A 17,519-nucleotide genomic window follows, 5' to 3' on the forward strand; every position below is an offset into this window, starting at 1 on the left:
GCTGTACCGCCCCACATACCACAATGCCTATACGATTCTCTACCTCCTGAACTCCAGTGTTTTAGTCACTTTAGACCATTTGAATGAATGAATGAGTTTATTGGTCAAGTATTCACATACAAGGAATTTGCCTTGGTGCTCCGCCCACAAGTGACAGCATGACATACAGTGACAATTAAGAATGACACATAAAACATTAAACATTAATAATAAAACATTATAGTTTAAACATGTGAAAGAAATATCAGAGCAAAAGGAGGCTACAGATTTTTGGCTGTTGAGTAGAGCTACTACTCGTGGATAAAAGCTGTTTTTATGTCTGGCTGTGGCAGCTTTGACAGTCCGGAGTCGCCTTCCAGAGGGAAGTGATTCAAAGAGTTTGTGGCCAAGGTGAGAGGGGTCAGAGATGATCTTGCCCGCTCGCTTCCTGGCCCTTGCAGTGTACAGTTCATCAATGGAGGGAAGGTTGCAGCCAATAACCTTCTCAGCTGATCGGACGATTCGCTGCAGCCTCCGGATGTCGTGCTTGGTGGCCGAGCCAAACCAGACCATGATGGAGAAGGTGAGAACAGACTCTATGATGGCCGTGCAGAATTGGACCATCATTGCCTGTGGCAGATTGTGCTTCCTCAGCTGCCGCAGGAAGTACATCCTCTGTTGTACCTTTTTGACTGTGGAGTCGATGGTAGCCCCCCATTTCAGGTCCTTGCAGATGTGACTGTGGTGTTGTTGATGGTGAGGGGAGGGGGAGCTCTCCTAAAGTCTACACTCAAATGGGGAACATGGAGAGAATATTCCTGCCTTTCAAATCAAATGTTGTATATTAATACGTTTTAAAACATAAAGTACTGTGGGGAACTCAGCGGACCAGGATGTATTTATGTAGGGGATTATGCCATGTTTAGGGAGATTTAAGTTTTCCTAGTGTAACTGTCTGCCAGAATTACAGGTGGATATAGGAATGTTTTCGAGTCACAGACATACAGTACAGAGACGGGTCCAATCTGCCCACACCATCAATGGTGCTCCATCTCCTCCAGACCCACATGTCTGCATTTCGCACATAGCCCTGTAAACTTGGCCTATCCATGTACCTGTCTTAATGCATTTGAAATATTATAGTCCCTGCCTCACCTACCTCCTCTGGCAGCTCTCTGGAAAAAAGTGACCCCTCGGGTTCCTATTAAATCTTTCCCCTCTCACCCTAGACCTCTGGCTCTTGGTCCCCCTACACTGGGTAAAAGACGGCATCCATTGTCTACCTCCCGTAGGATCCTGTACATGATCTTTTTTTTTTTTTTTCAAAAATAAACTTTATTCAGAATAATAATAAATATATAACAATCTATGAGCCCACTGTTTTAAGGTGTGAAGTGTGAAATGCAAGAACTTGGCAAGTCGGCAGCGCTCCATCTATCATTCATCAAGTGCATGGTGGTATCTATCGTACCAAGCGTTGCAAAGTACTGTGGCTTTCGTGATGAATACTGGAGCCGCTACTAATAGCGCCCTGACTGCTAACGCCGGCCACTGAGCGCCGCTTGCACACGCTCCACATTCAGCTAGGCACAAAAACGTGGCGGGCAGTGCAGGTTTATTTTAAGACCTGCACCACATTCCAGGATCATCTTCGCCCCGTATTATTTTAAAACGCTTGCGCGGTCCTTGGCTAAATCAGACGCCGACTTGCGTATGTAGTCCTGACATTAATAGCACAACCCGTTCTGTTCACTATATGTCACATTTTCACATCTACTTTTTAAGAATAGTTTTGTTAGCCCACTAAGTACCTGCACATTAAAACTAACGCACTTTAGGCTGCACGAGTCTGCAAATTAAAACTAATAACTAACGTGATTTATAGTGTAATGTACTACTCCATCTGTAGTACAGTCAACTAGAAATCATGTTAGTTATTAATTGTTTTAATTTGCAGACTCTTGTGCCCTAAAGTGCGTGTAAGTTTTAATGTGCAGGTTCTTAATCAACGACTGCGCAATGGTATTAAAATAATAAGGGGCGAAGATGATCCTGGAATGTGGGACAGGTCTTAAAAATAAATCTCCACTGCCCGCGCCGTTTGTGTGCCTAGCTCAACTTGGAATGTGTGCATGCGGCGCTCAGTGGCCGGCTTTAGCTGTTAGTAGCGTGGCCATACATTACCAACATATACAAGAGCATTCTGAGATACAAGTTGCAACCAGTTCCCACAAAAGCAAAGTTAGGGTACGGTAGATTTGTTTTATCTTAATAGATAAGACTTGTGGAGAGAGAACACAAAAACAGTCGTTTACACTTCTGTACAAGCAACTGCAAATGTTGGGATCTTGAGAAAAACGCAAAGTGCTGGAGGAACTCAGCGGGTCGGGCAGCATCTGTGGAGGGAATGGACAGGCGCCGTTTCGGGTCGGGTTGCTTCTCCACAGATGCTGCCTGACCTGCTGAGTTCCTCCGGCATTTCTGATTTTTTTTGTAGGGTCTATATATTTGGTTATTCCCGCATTCGGCGAGATTCATCTGTCGGTTGATAAATGCAGAATAAATTAAATTAATTCAACAATATGAATTTTGAACAGCAGATGCTGGAATCTTGAGTAAAGCACAAAGTGCTGGAGGAACTCAGCGGGTCGGGCAGCATCTGTGGAGACAATAGACAACCCATCTCCACAGTCGCTGCTTGAGTCCGCTGTTCCAGTACGCTGTGCCTTGCTCACACAGTCTGTTACATATTGACACAAAATGCTGGAGTAACTTAGCGGGACAGGCAGCATCTGTGGAGAGGAATGGGTGGCGTTTCAGGTCGAGTCTGAAGAAGGGTCTCGTCCTGAAACATCGCCCATTCCTTCTCTCCACAGATGCTGCCTGTCCCACCGAGTTACTCCAGCATTTTGTGTCTACCTTCGATTTAAACCAGCATCTGCAGTTCTTTCCTGCACAGTTCTTTATAAGGATTGGTGGAGACTGTGCTGCCTGACTTGCTGAGTATTTCCAGTCTGAAGAAGGGTCCCGACCCCAAACTTCGCCTGTCCATTCCCTCCACAGATGCTGCCTGACCCGCTGAGTTCCTCCAGCACTTCATGTCTTGCTCAAGATTCCAGCATCTGCAGTTCACTGTGTCTCTATTTCTGTAGACTCATTCCCCCTAATGCCGAGAATTATGCATTGTGACAAATATATTAATTTGCAGATCAATAGCCCACACATTGAAAGGACATACATTAAAAAAAAAGCATGACGTTAAATAGCTGTTGCAACATAACAATCCTAGGTGGACTGGAAGTTGTTCCAGTAATCGCCTTATTTAAACAGATGCATTATACATAGATACTATTTAAGGTAGTTATTAGTATCCTTGTAGGTCAGTGTTTAAAAATAGCTTTCGCTGACTCAGCGGCATTAGTGGTAGATTTGCCTGCAGTAAAATGTAACAGTTCACAATCTGTGACATACGAGCCAACCTCTCTCTAGGACCCACTTACCGGCAAATTAGTGCAACCGAACTGCTGAGCGCACTTTGTGGTGTTCAGAAATTCGCAGCCAATGCTTGGTAAGTGAAATAAAGCATGATGATTTAAACTTCCTCGGCTCCGTCCGGGTTGGGTAACGTGTGAGAGGATCTGTCTCAGTGTGTGATCTCTCTCTCGTCTCTCTCCTCTCTCTCACCCCGAGTCAGCCTGGATAAATGGGGATGCCCGCTCTTATCCTCCTTGTGATCCCTACGTACATTTATCTCCATGGTCACCATTCCGTCAGACCTTCGGGCTCAAAGCCAAGGTTAAGATATAAAGCTTGTGGCGACACCCCCTCTGCCGTCGGTGCGAGATCACGGCAGGCGGACACTTTAAACGGTGTGGTCATTACATTCTCCAACACACACACACACACCTCTCAGCCCCCCCCCCCCCCTCCCCTGGACTCATAGGATCATGGTCATAGTGTGTAGAAATAGGCCCTTCGACCCAACTTTCCCACACTCACCAACACGTCCCATCTACTCTGGTCCCACCTGCCTGCGTTTGGCCCACATCTCACTAAACTCACACCGCCTGTGTACTTTATCATCGTGACTCTTTTTTCATCTTTCATTCATTGTTCTATCTCTCTCTCTACGTCATTGTTTATATCTCCTGTTGACTTTCACTCTGAAGAAGGGTCTCGACTCGAAATGTCACCCATTCCTTCTCTGGGGATGCTGCCTGTCCCGCTGAGTTGCTCCAGTTTTTTTAAACCAGCATCTGCAGTTCCTTCCCACACATCCCTAATTCTCCCCTTCCGCCTACATCCATGACAATTCGCAACTCTTCAATCCTTTTGTCTCACACCATCTGTCTTTTCATCTCTGGCCTTTATCCAACCAGCTGTCTTAGATTTAAAAAATCGGTATCAACCTATTTCTATCACATGTCTACAACTTTCTTTCCTCACCCTCCACCCCAAATCAGTTTGAAGGGTCTTCACCAGAAACGTCACCATCCATGTTCTCCACAGATGCTACCTGACTCGCTGAGTTACTCCAGCACTTGTGTCTTTTTTTTTTCAGTGTGCAGATGCAGTCAGGGCATGTGTGAGAGGTTTGTTTAGTTGGAGATACAGGGTGGAAACTGGCCCTTCGGCCCACCGAGTCCACGCCGACCAGCGATCCCCGTACACTAACACTATCCTACACACTGGGGACAATTTACAATCTTTACCGAAGCCAATTAACCTACAAACCTAAGATAGGCACAAAAAGCTCTAGGGGCTGAAGAAGGGTCTCGACCCGAAACGTTACCCATTCCCTCTCTCCAGAGATGCTGCCTGTCCCGCCGAGTTACTACAGCTTTTTGTGTCTATCTTCTTTTTAAACCAGCATCAGCAGATCCTTCCTGTACAACCTACAAACCTACACATGTGTTTGGTGGAGGAAACCTGAGCACCCGGAGAAAACCCAGGCAGTCACATAAAGAACGTGCAAACAGACAGCACCCGTAGTCAGGATCCACCCTGGGTCACTGGCGCTGTGAGTCAGCATTTCAACTCTGTGTCACTGTGACATCCTGGATATAGATCAGCTGTAAAAATAGTCTCAAGTCACTGACTGCCCAATTCCAATTCTTTCTGAGGCCCTTCACATGGTTATTTTGGCTCGTTCCTGATTTCATAAATCTATTTTCCCCTCTGTTGTTTAGTGATTGCTAATGTCAGGCAATGGGTTGCAGGGAATGAAGGGATATGGGCAGCACGGTGGCACAGAGTTGCTGCCTCACAGCTCCGCAGACCCGGGTTCGATCCAGACTACGGGTGCTGTGTCTGTACGGAGTTTGTATGTTCTCCCTGTGACTGCGTGGGTTTTCTCCGAGATCTTCGGTTTCCTCCCACACTCCAAAGACGTACAGGCTTGTAGGTTAATTGGCTTGGTATAAGTGTAAATTGTTCCTAGTGTGTGTAGGATGGTGTCAACGTGCAGGGATCGCTGGTTGGTATGGACCATAGCTAAACCATGGATTGTGTACAGGCAGATAAAACTTGGCTCTGGAATCATGTTCAGTGAAGTCAAACCCCAATGTCCACAGCAAAGATACTAGAGGAGCTCCTCTAGTATCTTTGGTCCACAGTCTCCGAAGGTAGGAAAATCGAAGGTAGACAAAAATGCTGGAGAAACTCAGCGGGTACAGCAGCATCTATGGAGCGAAGGAAGTAGGCAATGTTTCGGGCCGAAACCCTCTTTTGCTCCATAGATGCTGCTGCACCCACTGAGTTTCTCCAGCATTTTTGTGTACCTTCGATTTTCCAGCATCTACAGTTCCTTCTTAAACAACGTGGCTGTGGTACCGGGTCTGGGTTAGGATGTGGTCGTAGAGTTGGAGGGAAGGTGGGATCACAGAGGGGGGGGCTGTGAGAGAGGAGGTCGTTAAACTGTCTTCGGAGGGAGGAGAACTTCTTCAAACGGGGAAGATCACAAATGATTGGGGACGATCAGCCATGATCACAATGAATGGCGGTGCTGGCTCAAAGGGCCAGATGGCCTCCTCCAGCACCTATTCTCTATGTCTATGTCAAAGTAGGCATATCTTGAGCAGATTTCGCAGTGGAGTACACAAATTATTTAAGAAGGAACTGCAGATGCTGGAAAACTGAAGGTAGACAAAAATGCTGGAGAAACTCTGCGGGTGCAGCAGCATCTATGGAGCAAAGGAAATAGGCAACGTTTCAGGCCGAAACCCCTACTTCAGACTGAATGCAGCTTCTTCAGACTTCATAGATGCTGCTGCACCCGCTGAGTTTCTCCAGCATTTTTGATACCTTCGATTATGTTGGCTGCTTTCCCGAGACGGAGTCAATGGTGGGGAGTCTGGTCTGTGTGTGTGTGATGGACTGGGCTTCATCCACAACTCTCTGCAATTTATTACAGTTTTGGGCACAGCTATTGCTAAACCAAGCTGTGTTTAAACCAGATTGTTCATTTTTCGATGGTGTATCTTATAATAAAGAGTTTCCAAAAAGAGTTTTAACCAAATTAAATGTAATTGGAAGTGATAATTTAGATGGGTGGGGTAGAGAGATAAGGAGAGGGTGTCTGGGCATTAGAATAAAGGACACAAGTGCTACAGTAACTCAACGGCTCAGGCAGCATTTTGAGGGAACAGATAGGTGACGTTTCGGGTTGGGATCCTAATGTCAAGCAATGAAATGTTGTGTTGAACCAACCAGTGAATAGCTCTGCATGGACGAAACAAGTAACTGCAGACGCTGGTTTACAAGGAAAAGACACAAAGTGCTGGAGTAACTCAGCAGGTCAAGCAGTATCTCAGGAGAACATGGATAAGTGATGTTTCAGGTCGGGACCCTTCTTCAGACTTCAGAAGTATCTGCCTTACATTGTTGCATCAACAGAGTGTATCCTGCAACTTATCCCATATGTTTTCCTTTGAGAAAATTCTGCATGGTTTCAACGTTATCTTACAAATAAATATTTCCCCTTCTGTTACCACTGTGAAAAATGTAAAATGCAACTTAATTCTGTAGGTACCCACGTGGGTCACGGGGAGAACGTACAAACTCCGTACAGACAACACCGATAGTCAGGATCGAACCCGGGTCTCTGGCGTTTTAAGGCAGCAACTGTACCCTGCCCCACCGCGCCACCCAAAGGGGATAGGTTGAGCCTTAGGGGGTTGGTGGAGAATACTGGGAGAGAGGAGGGGCAGGGCAAAGCATGGCAGGTAATATTTGAACACAGGAGGCGGGAGGGGGGGGCGGGGGAGAGGGGTTGATAGGCAGATTGGACAAAGGCCAGGGATGAAAAAACAGGTGCGAACCAAAATGGATACAGTTCATAAGTTCTACAAGTAGAATTAGGCCATTCGGCCCATCAATTCTACCCCGCCATTCAATCATGGCTGATCTATCTTTCCCTCTCAACCCCATTCTCCTGCTTTCTCCCCGTAACCCCCAACATGAATTGTGAAGCTCAGGGATTAAAAAAAAGGCACAAATTATGTTTTGCCAGTGGAAGGGATGGAGGGTACATAGATACATAGACAATAGGTGCAGGAGTAGGCCATTCAGCTCTTCAAGCCAGCCAGCACCGCCATTCAATGTGATCATGGCTCATCATCCACAATCAGTACCCCGTTCCTGCCTTCTCCCCATATCCCTTGAATCTGCTAGGGTGCAAGGTCAGTCAAGATACAGCAGGAAGGGTGGGGGAGAAAGGCAAGGGGAAAGGGTGTTTGTGAAAGGTTTTACCTGGTTAGATCAGAGATTAGAGGCAAAACCTGACAACAAGGTCAAAGAACCTGAGTGGTAATTTCAATTCTCCCCCATCCTGTCATTTTTTAAAGATCACCAGCTCAGAAATATAATGTCCGAGAGTCATAGGCTGTGGAAATAGGCCCTTGTGCCCAACTTGCCCACACTGACCAACATGCCCCATCTATACTAGTCCCACCTGCCCGCGTTTGGAGCATCCCTTTGAACCTGTCCTATCCAAAATGTTTTGTTACTCTAAAGTGCTCAAGTAACTCAGCAGGTCAATTTAGATTTCGAATAGCTTTTCATTCTTTCAAAAAATCTGGTTTTATTACCTGAATGTATGTGAAGAATAAAGATTATTTTAGAGATACAGCATGGAAAAAGGCCCTTCGGCCCACTGAGTCCATGCTGACCATCTATCACCCATTCACACTAGTTTTAAGTCAAAGTTTACAGATAGGGCATGGAAACATGTCCTTCAGCCATCGGGTTTGTGCCATTCACACTAGTTCTGTGCTATCCCACTTTGTCAACCACTCCCTACGCTCTAGGGACAATTTACTGAGGGCCAATTAACCTACAAACCCGCTATGCGGGTGGAACTCAGAGCACCCAGAGGAAACCCATGAGGTTACAGGAAGAACATGCAAACTCCACACAGGCAGCACCTGAGGTCAGGATCTAAGCCGGGTCTCTGGCGTGTCTGCTGTGCCACTGTAGCCGGTCCTTGCAAGTACAACAACTGAATATGGACCTGTAACATACACATTCAAGGAATTATACAAGGGTGTAACTTGATTGATAACTTTTTATTAACACAAAATAAAATTTCCATGCCACAAACTTTGGCAGTTCTTACACATTTTATGATAAATTCACTGGTTTGACCCAAATTAAAAAATATGTGCAAATAAAGTGAAATGAGTTTGTAACATAAATGATAAAGGGAACGACATCATGTACACATATCAACAGACACGAACAGCCGTGAGCTGGGTTAGTGTGATGATCATAATGATAAGTCAAAGATCCAGGATATTTTGTGTGTTTAAAAGTATTGAACTCTGCTTAAATAAACAGCCTGGCAACAGTATCATTCACAAGCCCATGGCGTTTGCAGCTTTACACTTATTTGTGGTCCAGGCAGCAGCCTATGTATTGCATATATCATGGTATCAGGCTCCCACCAAGAAAGCACCGAGATTCTTCATGTATAATTAATGAAGGAATGGAGTCGACCTGGGTTTTGCTGAGAGTTTGAAGGTACCTACGCAGTGCGAAACAATGTTAAATATCTAATATGATTACATTCAGTGCTGGAGGGCAGCTTCTGTGGAGGGAATGGACTGATTATGGGGCCTCTTTTTCAGCCTGACTAGAGTGGAAGGGGGGGGGGGGGGGGGGGGAGGAGACAGAACGTTTTTTTGCTTTGTCAGGTAGATTATGATTTTTATAAAAAATAACACATCAGAATTGCTGGCAGAATCAAATACCAGTAGTCTCTGATATTAAGGTAGACACAAAGTACTGGAGTAACTCAGGTGGTCAGGCAGCATCTCTGGAGAACATGGATGGTGATGTTTTAGGTCAGGATCCTTCTTTGGACTGCTTGTAAAGTGTGGGGTGGGGGCAAGAGTGGTATGGAAAGCTAAAATGAGGGGCAGGACAAAGGCTGGCAGGTAATAGGTGAACACGAGGGATGAGGGTTTGTAGATAGTCAGAACACTCAACACTTGTGTCAGTCACGCACTGTCCTGCCCCTCCTCTCACAGCTTTCTTCCAAAAAACCATCCGCGATCTCGGGGGATAGCCACGATGACGACCCTTACAACCAATCTGAATAAGGGCCTCGAACCAAAATAGCACCTATCCATGTTTCCCAGGGATGCGTGACACAAAAAGCTGCAGTCACTTAGCGGAACAGGCAGCATCTCGGGAGTGAAGTACTGGGTCTCGACCCTTCTTCAGACCCGAACCGTCACCCATTCCTTCTCTCCAGAGATGCTGCCTGGTCCGCTGAGCTACTCCAACGTTTTGTGTCTATCTTTGCTTTCAACCCGCATCTGAAGATCCTTCTTACACATTCCCAGGGATGCTGTCTGATCCGCTGAGTTACTCCAGCACTTTGGGTCTTTTTTTTTGTAAACCAACATCTGCAGTTCCTCATTTCGACATGTCTCAAGCTTTGCTTCTTCACCAGAGCACAGGAGAGAACTATCTCTGTGGAAAAGCTAACGTTTGCTATCATGACACACTGCTAAATATCCTACTGAATGGTCTCTGAAATATTAGCTTTCATATGAAAACAATGAGTCATAAGCTCAATGTGTAAATATATACATTTTCACCAAGGGGAATGAAGGACTATTAGATTTAAAAAGACCGGTTCCCTAATTTCATTAAAATTACACACTTCACCTATTTATGTTTGAAACAAGTTTATAAAAATGTCAATTAAAAAACCCCAATTGTAATGGAAGTACGAATTGTACAGTAGTGCAGTCTCACAGGTAGAGTAACCCAAGGTACGTTCTGGGTGAGATGGTGCACCTGGAGGGAGAGGCTGGACACCAGTGCATTGTCTTCTGAAGCATCACAGGCTGAGGGAAGACCTGATATATAACATTATAAGAGGCATGGATTGGGTAGACAGCTAGAACCATTTTAACCCCCCCCCCAGTGTGTGTGGGAATGTCAAAGAATACAGGGCACAGCTTTATGCCCCTGTCCCACTTAGGAAACCTGAACGGAAACCTCTGGAGACTTTGCGCCCCACCCAAGGTTTCCGTGCGGTTCCCGGAGGTTTTTGTCAGTCTCCCTACCTGCTTCCACTACCTGCAACCTCCGGCAACCACCTGCAACCTCCGGGAACCGCACGGAAACCTTGGGTGGGGCGCAAAGTCTCCAGAGGTTTCCGTGCAGGTTTCCTAAGTGGGACAGGGGCATTAAGGTGAGAGAAGCAAAGTTTAAAGAAGGTGTGTGGTGCAAGAGGGTGGTGGGTGCCTGGAAGATGCTGTCAGTGGTACTGGTGGAGGCAGATAGGACAATAGTGTTGAAGACTGGCAGGCACATGCATATGCAGAGAATGGAGGGATATGGATCAGGTACAGGGAGAAGAGATGAGTTTAACTAAGCATCATGTTCAGCACAGGCATTGTGGGCTGAAGGGCCTGTTCCTGTGCTGTTCTATGTTTCAGATTCCTGTATATGTATGCTCCCTGAAGACAATCGAAGACTTTTAATGTTTGCCTTGTCAACGAGAGAATTTCCTTCAGGTGTTCCCACCTGCTCGGCTCGTTAATTGCTAAATTAACTGCCTGCCGTAAATAGCTGCCAGGAGAATGAATAGAGGACGAGAAAATAGATTGCATAGAAATAGTGGAGTGAGATTGATATGGGACCTGCTGGGTCAAAAGATGAAAATACTACAATAACATTACAAATATTCAAAGGTAGACAAAAGTGCTGGAGAAACTCAGCGAGTGCGGCAGCATCTATGGAGCGAAGGAAATAGGCAACGTTTCGGGCCGAAACGTTGCCTATTTCCTTCGCTCCATAGATGCTACCGCACCCGCTGAGTCTCTCCAGCACTTTTGTCTACCTTCGATTTTCCAGCATCTGCAGTTCCTTCTTAAAATATTCAAACTTGGGTTTAGTTTAGAGATACATACATGTAAACAGGCCCTTCAGCCCACACTGACCACCTATCACTCGCTCACACTGGTTCTATGTTATCCCACTTTCTCATCCACTCCCTACAAACTTGGGGGCAATTTTACACAGGGCAACTAACCAACAAAGCTGCATGTCTTTGGGATTGTGAGAGGAAACCGGTGCACCCGGAGGAAGCCCACATAGTCGCAGGGAGAACCAGCAAACTCCACACAGATAGCACTCGGGATCAAATCTGGGTCTCTGGCGCTGTGAGGCAGCTGCATTACCAGTTGTGCCACTGGGCCGCTCCACAAATGACAAAACAAATTCTTGACACAGCAAAAAGCGTGGATTTAGTTTTTGACGTTTAGTTTATCATTGTCGCATGTACTGAGTGAGGTACAGTGAAAAACTTTTGTAGTGTAAACTAGATTAAAACTAAGCATGCAATGGACTGATTCTGCACTTTAAATGACAAGAATTTTAAAAAATCAGAAAGACTTGAACAAGATTATTTTTGAATTTTGGAACACTTCCATCAGAGAATGTTTCCACTAGTGGGAGAGTCTAGGATCAGAGGACACAGTCTCAGAATAAAAGGTCGTACCGTTAGAAATTGAGATGAGGAGGCTTTTCTTTAGCTAGAAGGTGGTGAATCTGTGGGAATCATTGCCACAGATGGATGTGGAGGCCAAGTCATTGGGTATTTCCAGAGCAGAGATTGACAGATTCTTGATTAGTAAGGTTATGGGGAGAAGGCAGGAGAATGGGGTTGAAAGGAAAAGATAGATGGGTCATGATTAAACGGTAGAGTATACTTGATGGGCCCAATGCTGCCCCCATGACTTACGGACGTACAAAACCCAAAATATGAAAATGGCACATAATCCCAATATGATATAAATTCACCAGTTGGACCAGCATGGCATCTGTGGAGCCACCTGTGTTGGGAGATAGTATGAAGCAATTCACTAAAAACATGCCCATTTTTACAGTGAGTTTGTTATAGATTATAAACTCCACTTCCTCCGCTCCAAAAAACTAACTATGGCCCAGAATTATACTTATACCTGGGACTGGATTCAACCTTGCCGTTGACAAATATCAGCATTGATGTATATAACTGGTGTTACTGTCCATCATATTTTGATCATATTTTGGCCAAACGGCTTCTAATAAATATTCAACAACAATTTGATCATGTCAGAGGTTTTGAGTCCAGGGCATATTCCCAGGATGTTGGACAGACTTGGTTTGTTTTATCTGGAACATCAGACGTTGAAAGGAGACTCGATAGAAGTATATAAAATTACGAGGGACATAGATGGAGGTAGATAGTCAGAAACCTTTTTACCCAGGGTGGGAATGTCAAGGACTAGAAGGCATCGCTTCAAGGTGAGAGGTATAAAGATGAATGGAGATGTTTGGGGCAAGTTTGGTTTTACACATAATGACAAATTGCCTGGAAACTGTTGCTGGGGGTGGTGGTAGAGGCAGATACGATAGGCTTTTAGATTGGCACCTGGATATGCAGGGAATGGAGGGATATGGATCGGGTGCAGCAGAAAATAGTAGTTGATCTTGGCATCGTGTTCGGCATGGACATTGTGGGCTGAAGGGCCTGTTTCTGTGCTGTATCATTCTATGTTCTGCACAATTTCGGCATTTTAAAGGGTGTGTGGGCAGGTAGTTGGATGGGAACGGATAGAGAGATGTGGACCTTAATTTAGGCAAATGGGATGTGCAGATCTTGGTGAGATGGGCATGAATGAGCACGAGTCTGCACTGTACCAGTCTGTGTTCTGTCAAAGTTTAAAACCATATATGAACAAGACATTCTGCATGGTGTTTACATGGAAACCAAACCAAATTCTGGTCAGTAGCTTCACTTCTGCAGTAAGCATAGATGTTTTTTGTAATAAATCAGATGTTGTTAAATGGAACTAATAGATAGCAATTACCTTGAAAGACTCTCAGCAAAGCTGCACAATAAAATCCAATTATCACACGAGTGCTACTGATAATTCTTGCTGCAAAGAAAGATCATTCAATACAATTTCAATTAGGAAATCCAATTTGGAAAGCCCAAACGACAAGAAGATGTACAAAGGACTGAAGCTGGCAGTGTTGAAATTAAGCTCACTGTACAACAGATCAATTATCTGTGGAGGAAGAGTTGCGTTAAAATTAGACTTTCCAACACTCATATGTCAACTTTTAGAACATAATCAACAACATGACTCCTTATCTCAAGGGCCTTTTAATTAAAAGCTATGCATCCTGTTTACCAAAGGCAATGTAAAAATATTTTGCTAACTCTCAACAAGTACCCTGAGAAGGAGACAAGGAAGTGCAGATGCTGGTTTACACCTGAGGACATACTCCAGCATGGAGGTCAGGAATAGATAGCCAGTGGAAAAAAAGACAAAGTGCTGGAGTAACTCAGCGGGTCAGGGAGTATCTCGGGAGAACATGGATAGGCGACAATTCGGCCGGGGACCCTACTTCGGACTCCTGTGTTCTACACAATGTGATGAAACGTCACCTATCCATGTTCTCCAGAGATGCTGCCTGTCCCGCTGAGTTACTCCAGCACTCTGTGTCTTTCTTTGAAAACCAGCACCTGCAGCTCCTTGTGTCTATTAGAGTTAGTCATACATCACAAAAACAGGTCCTTCGGCCCAACTCATCCATGCTGACCCCTCTAAACTGGTCCCATTAATCCAAGTACACATTCATATTTGCCTGACTACAGGGCCATATTGGATCCATTCTGTTCAGATCATTTCAATTCTTCATCTGTCTGTGTTTGGCCCTTGTCTCTCTAAACCTTTCCTATCCGTTTTCTTTTAGAACAAATCTATTGCAAAAAAAAAAAAAAATGCTAAAGAAGCGTTAAAATATTAATTACTAAAAGACAAATGCTCTTGGCAAGAAAGATGATGACTCGGTTATGGTATCAGGGAGTCAGGGACCGAAACACTTGATTTTTTGACCCAAAGTGTTATCTTTGGAAGAAATCTTTACATTATAGTTTATCCATCCGCTTTCCACCTCCAGCAATTTCCCCAATTTTCAATGGGAATTAATTATACCTGAAGGCAGAAAACCTAGAGCTATTAATATTTAAAATAAGCGACCTTAAAGGAATCAATTTCACCAATCAAACTCATTGTAAAAGCTTAAATCTCAAAAATAATAGTTGCTGTCCCTTTGCAATTTATCACAAGTACAATTATTTGATTGCTGCTTCAAAAACATTTAAAAAAATCTTGAGGAAATAAAAGCTCCATTACTATAAACATATATTCATTCAGAACATCCAGTTCTTTATGTGTGGCCACACATGCCATTTCTTCAGTCAGGAGAGGAATACCGGTAAGGTCCATTAACCTGTGAATAAAGACAAAAAAGGGATAAATTGGCCATTATTACAATAGCATTATACTGCAGATGCTGGAAATATGAAATAAAACCGGGGCACAATAGTCAAGAAGTCAGGTAGCATTTCTAAAATAGCTTCGGAAGAGGTCACTGGCCGAATTGGTAGCACATTGGCGCAACGGTAAAGTTGCTGTCTCACAGCGCCAGAGACCTGGGTTCATAGAAACATAGAAAATAGGTGCAGGAGTAGGCTATCTGGCCCTTCGAGCCTGCACCGCCATTCAATATGTTCATGGCTGATAATCCAACTCAATATCCTGTACCTGCCTTCTCTCCATACCTCCTGATCCCTTTAGCCACAAGGGCCACATCTAACTCCCTCTTAAATATAGCCAATGAACTGGCTTCAACTATCTCTATGGCAGAGAATTCCTGAGATTCACCACTCTCTGTGTGAAAAATGTTTTTCTCATCTCGGTCCTAAAGGATTTCCCCCTTATCCTTAAACTGTGACCCCTTGTTCTGGACTTCCCCAACATCGGGAACAATCTTCCTGCATCTATCCTGTCCAACCCCTTAAGAATTTTGTAAGTTTCTATAAGATCCCCCCTCAATCTTCTAAATTCTAGCGAGTACAAACCGAGTCTATCCAGTCTTTCTTCATTGAAAGTCCTGACATCCCAGGAATCAGTCTGGTGAACCTTCTCTGTACTCCCTCTATGGCAAGAATGTCTTTCAACAGATTAGGAGAACAAAACTGCATGCAATACTCCAGGTGTGGTCTCACCAAGACCCTATACAACTGCAGTAGAACCTCCCTGCTCCTATACTCAAATCCTTTTGCTATGACTGCTAACATACCATTCACTTTCTTCACTGCCTGCTGCACCTGCATGCCTACTTTCAATGACTGGTGTACCATGACACCCACGTCTCGTTGCATCTCCCCCTTTCCTAATCGGCTACCATTCAGATAATAGTCTACTTTCCTGTTTTTGCCACCAAAGTGGATAACCTCACATTTATCCACATTATACTGCATCTGCCATGCATTTGCCCACTCACCCAGCCTATCCAAGTCACCTTGCAGCCTCCTAGCATCCTCCTCACAGCTAACACTGCCCCCCAGCTTCGTGTCATCCGCAAACTTAGAGATGTTGCATTCAATTCCCTCATCCAAATCATTAATATATATTGTAAATAGCTGGGTGTTCCAGCACTGAGCCTTGTGGTACCCCACTAGTCACTGCCTGCCATTGTGAAAAGGACCCGTTTACTCCTACTCTTTTCTTCCTGTCTGCCAGCCAGTTCTCTATCCACATCAATACTGAACCTCCAATACCATGTGGGACCTTGTCAAAAACCTTCTGAAAGTCCAGATATAACACATCCACTGGTTTTCCCTTATCCACTCTACTAGTTACATCCTCGAAAAATTCTATAAGATTCGTCAGACATGATTTACTTTTCATAAATCCATGCTGACTTTGTTCAATGATTTCACCACTTTCCAAATGTGCTGCTATCCCATCTTTAATAACTGACTCTAGGAGTTTCCCCACTACCGATGTTAGACTAACTGGTCTGTAATTCCACGTTTTCTCTCTCCCTCCCTTTTTAAAAAGTGGGGTTACATTAGCTACCCTCCAATCCTCAGGAACTACTCCAGAATCTAAAGAGTTTTGAAAAATTATCACTAATGCATCCACTATTTCTGCAGCTACTTCCTTAAGTACTCTGGGATGCAGCCTATCTGGCTCTGGGGATTTATCGGCCTTTAACCCATTCAATTTACCTAACACCACTTCCCAGCTAACCTGGATTTCACTCAGTTCCTCCATCTCATTTGACCCCCGGTCCCCTGCTATTATTTATGTCTTCCTTAGTGAAGACAGAACCAAAGTAGTTATTCAATTGGTCCGCCATGTCCTTGTTCCCCATGTTCAATTCACCTGTTTCTGACCAAGGGACCTACACTTGTTTTAACAAATCTTTTTCTCTTCACGTATCTATAAAAACTTTTGCAGTAAATTTTTATGTTCCCTGCCAGTTTTCTTTCATAATCTATTTTCCCTTTCCTAATTAAGCCCTTTGTCCTCCTCTGCTGGACTCTGAATTTCTCCCAGTCCTCTGGTAGGCTGCTTTTTCTGGCTAAATTGTATGCTTCATCTTTTGTTTTGATACTATCCCTGATTTCTTTTGCCAAATTGGAATGAACATTAGTTGTAGTTCATCCATGCAGTCTTTAAATGCCTTCTATTGCATATCCACCGTCAACCCTTTAAGAATCAATTGCCAGTCTATCTTGGCCAATTCACGTCTCATACTGTCAAAGTCACCTTTCTTTAAGTTCAGGACCCTTGTTTCTGAATTAATTATGTCACTCTCCACCCTAATGAAGAACTCAACCATATTATGGTCACTCTTGCCCAAAGGACCACGCACAACAAGACTGCTAACTAACCCTTCCGCATTACTCAATACCCAGTCTAGAATAGCCTGCTCTCTCGTTGGTTCCTCGACATGTTGGTTTAGAAAACTATCCCGCATACATTCCAAGAATTCCTCTTCCTCAGCACCCTGCCAATTTGATTCACCCAATCTATATGTAGATTGAAGTCACCCATTATAACTGTTTTGCCTTTGTCGCACGCATTTCTAATTTCCTGTTTGATGCCATCCCCAACTTCACTACTACTGTTAGGTGGTCTGTACACAACTCCCACTAGCGTTTTCTGCCCCTTAGT

General features: G+C 44.4%; 2 protein-coding genes across 4 annotated transcripts in view; both read right to left on the bottom strand.

Moving 5' to 3' along the window:
- Positions 1–3,869, bottom strand: part of tent5c (terminal nucleotidyltransferase 5C) — a 32,813-nt gene extending 28,944 nt beyond the window's left edge. For both annotated transcript variants that reach the window (XM_055644238.1, XM_055644237.1), the window contains exon 1: positions 3,480–3,869. The gene's annotated coding sequence lies outside the window, so the exon portion shown is untranslated. The remainder of the gene's footprint in view (positions 1–3,479) is intronic.
- Positions 3,870–11,290: 7,421 nt separating this feature from the next.
- gdap2 (ganglioside induced differentiation associated protein 2) overlaps positions 11,291–17,519 on the bottom strand; it is a 55,546-nt gene continuing 49,317 nt past the window's right edge. The window contains exons 14-15 of one of the 2 annotated variants that reach the window (XR_008724394.1): positions 14,012–14,781; positions 11,291–13,820 (exon numbers count right to left, since the gene is read on the bottom strand). Coding sequence is in view for 1 of the 2 variants with exons in the window: in XM_055644240.1 (XP_055500215.1) it covers positions 14,746–14,781 (36 nt within the window). In the remaining variant the exon portion in view is untranslated. Of the gene's footprint in view, positions 14,782–17,519 lie in introns of both variants that reach the window. The other variant, XM_055644240.1, reaches the window with a different exon arrangement.

This window comes from Leucoraja erinacea, chromosome 13 (assembly GCF_028641065.1).
Source record: "Leucoraja erinacea ecotype New England chromosome 13, Leri_hhj_1, whole genome shotgun sequence".
Taxonomy (NCBI): domain Eukaryota; kingdom Metazoa; phylum Chordata; class Chondrichthyes; order Rajiformes; family Rajidae; genus Leucoraja; species Leucoraja erinaceus.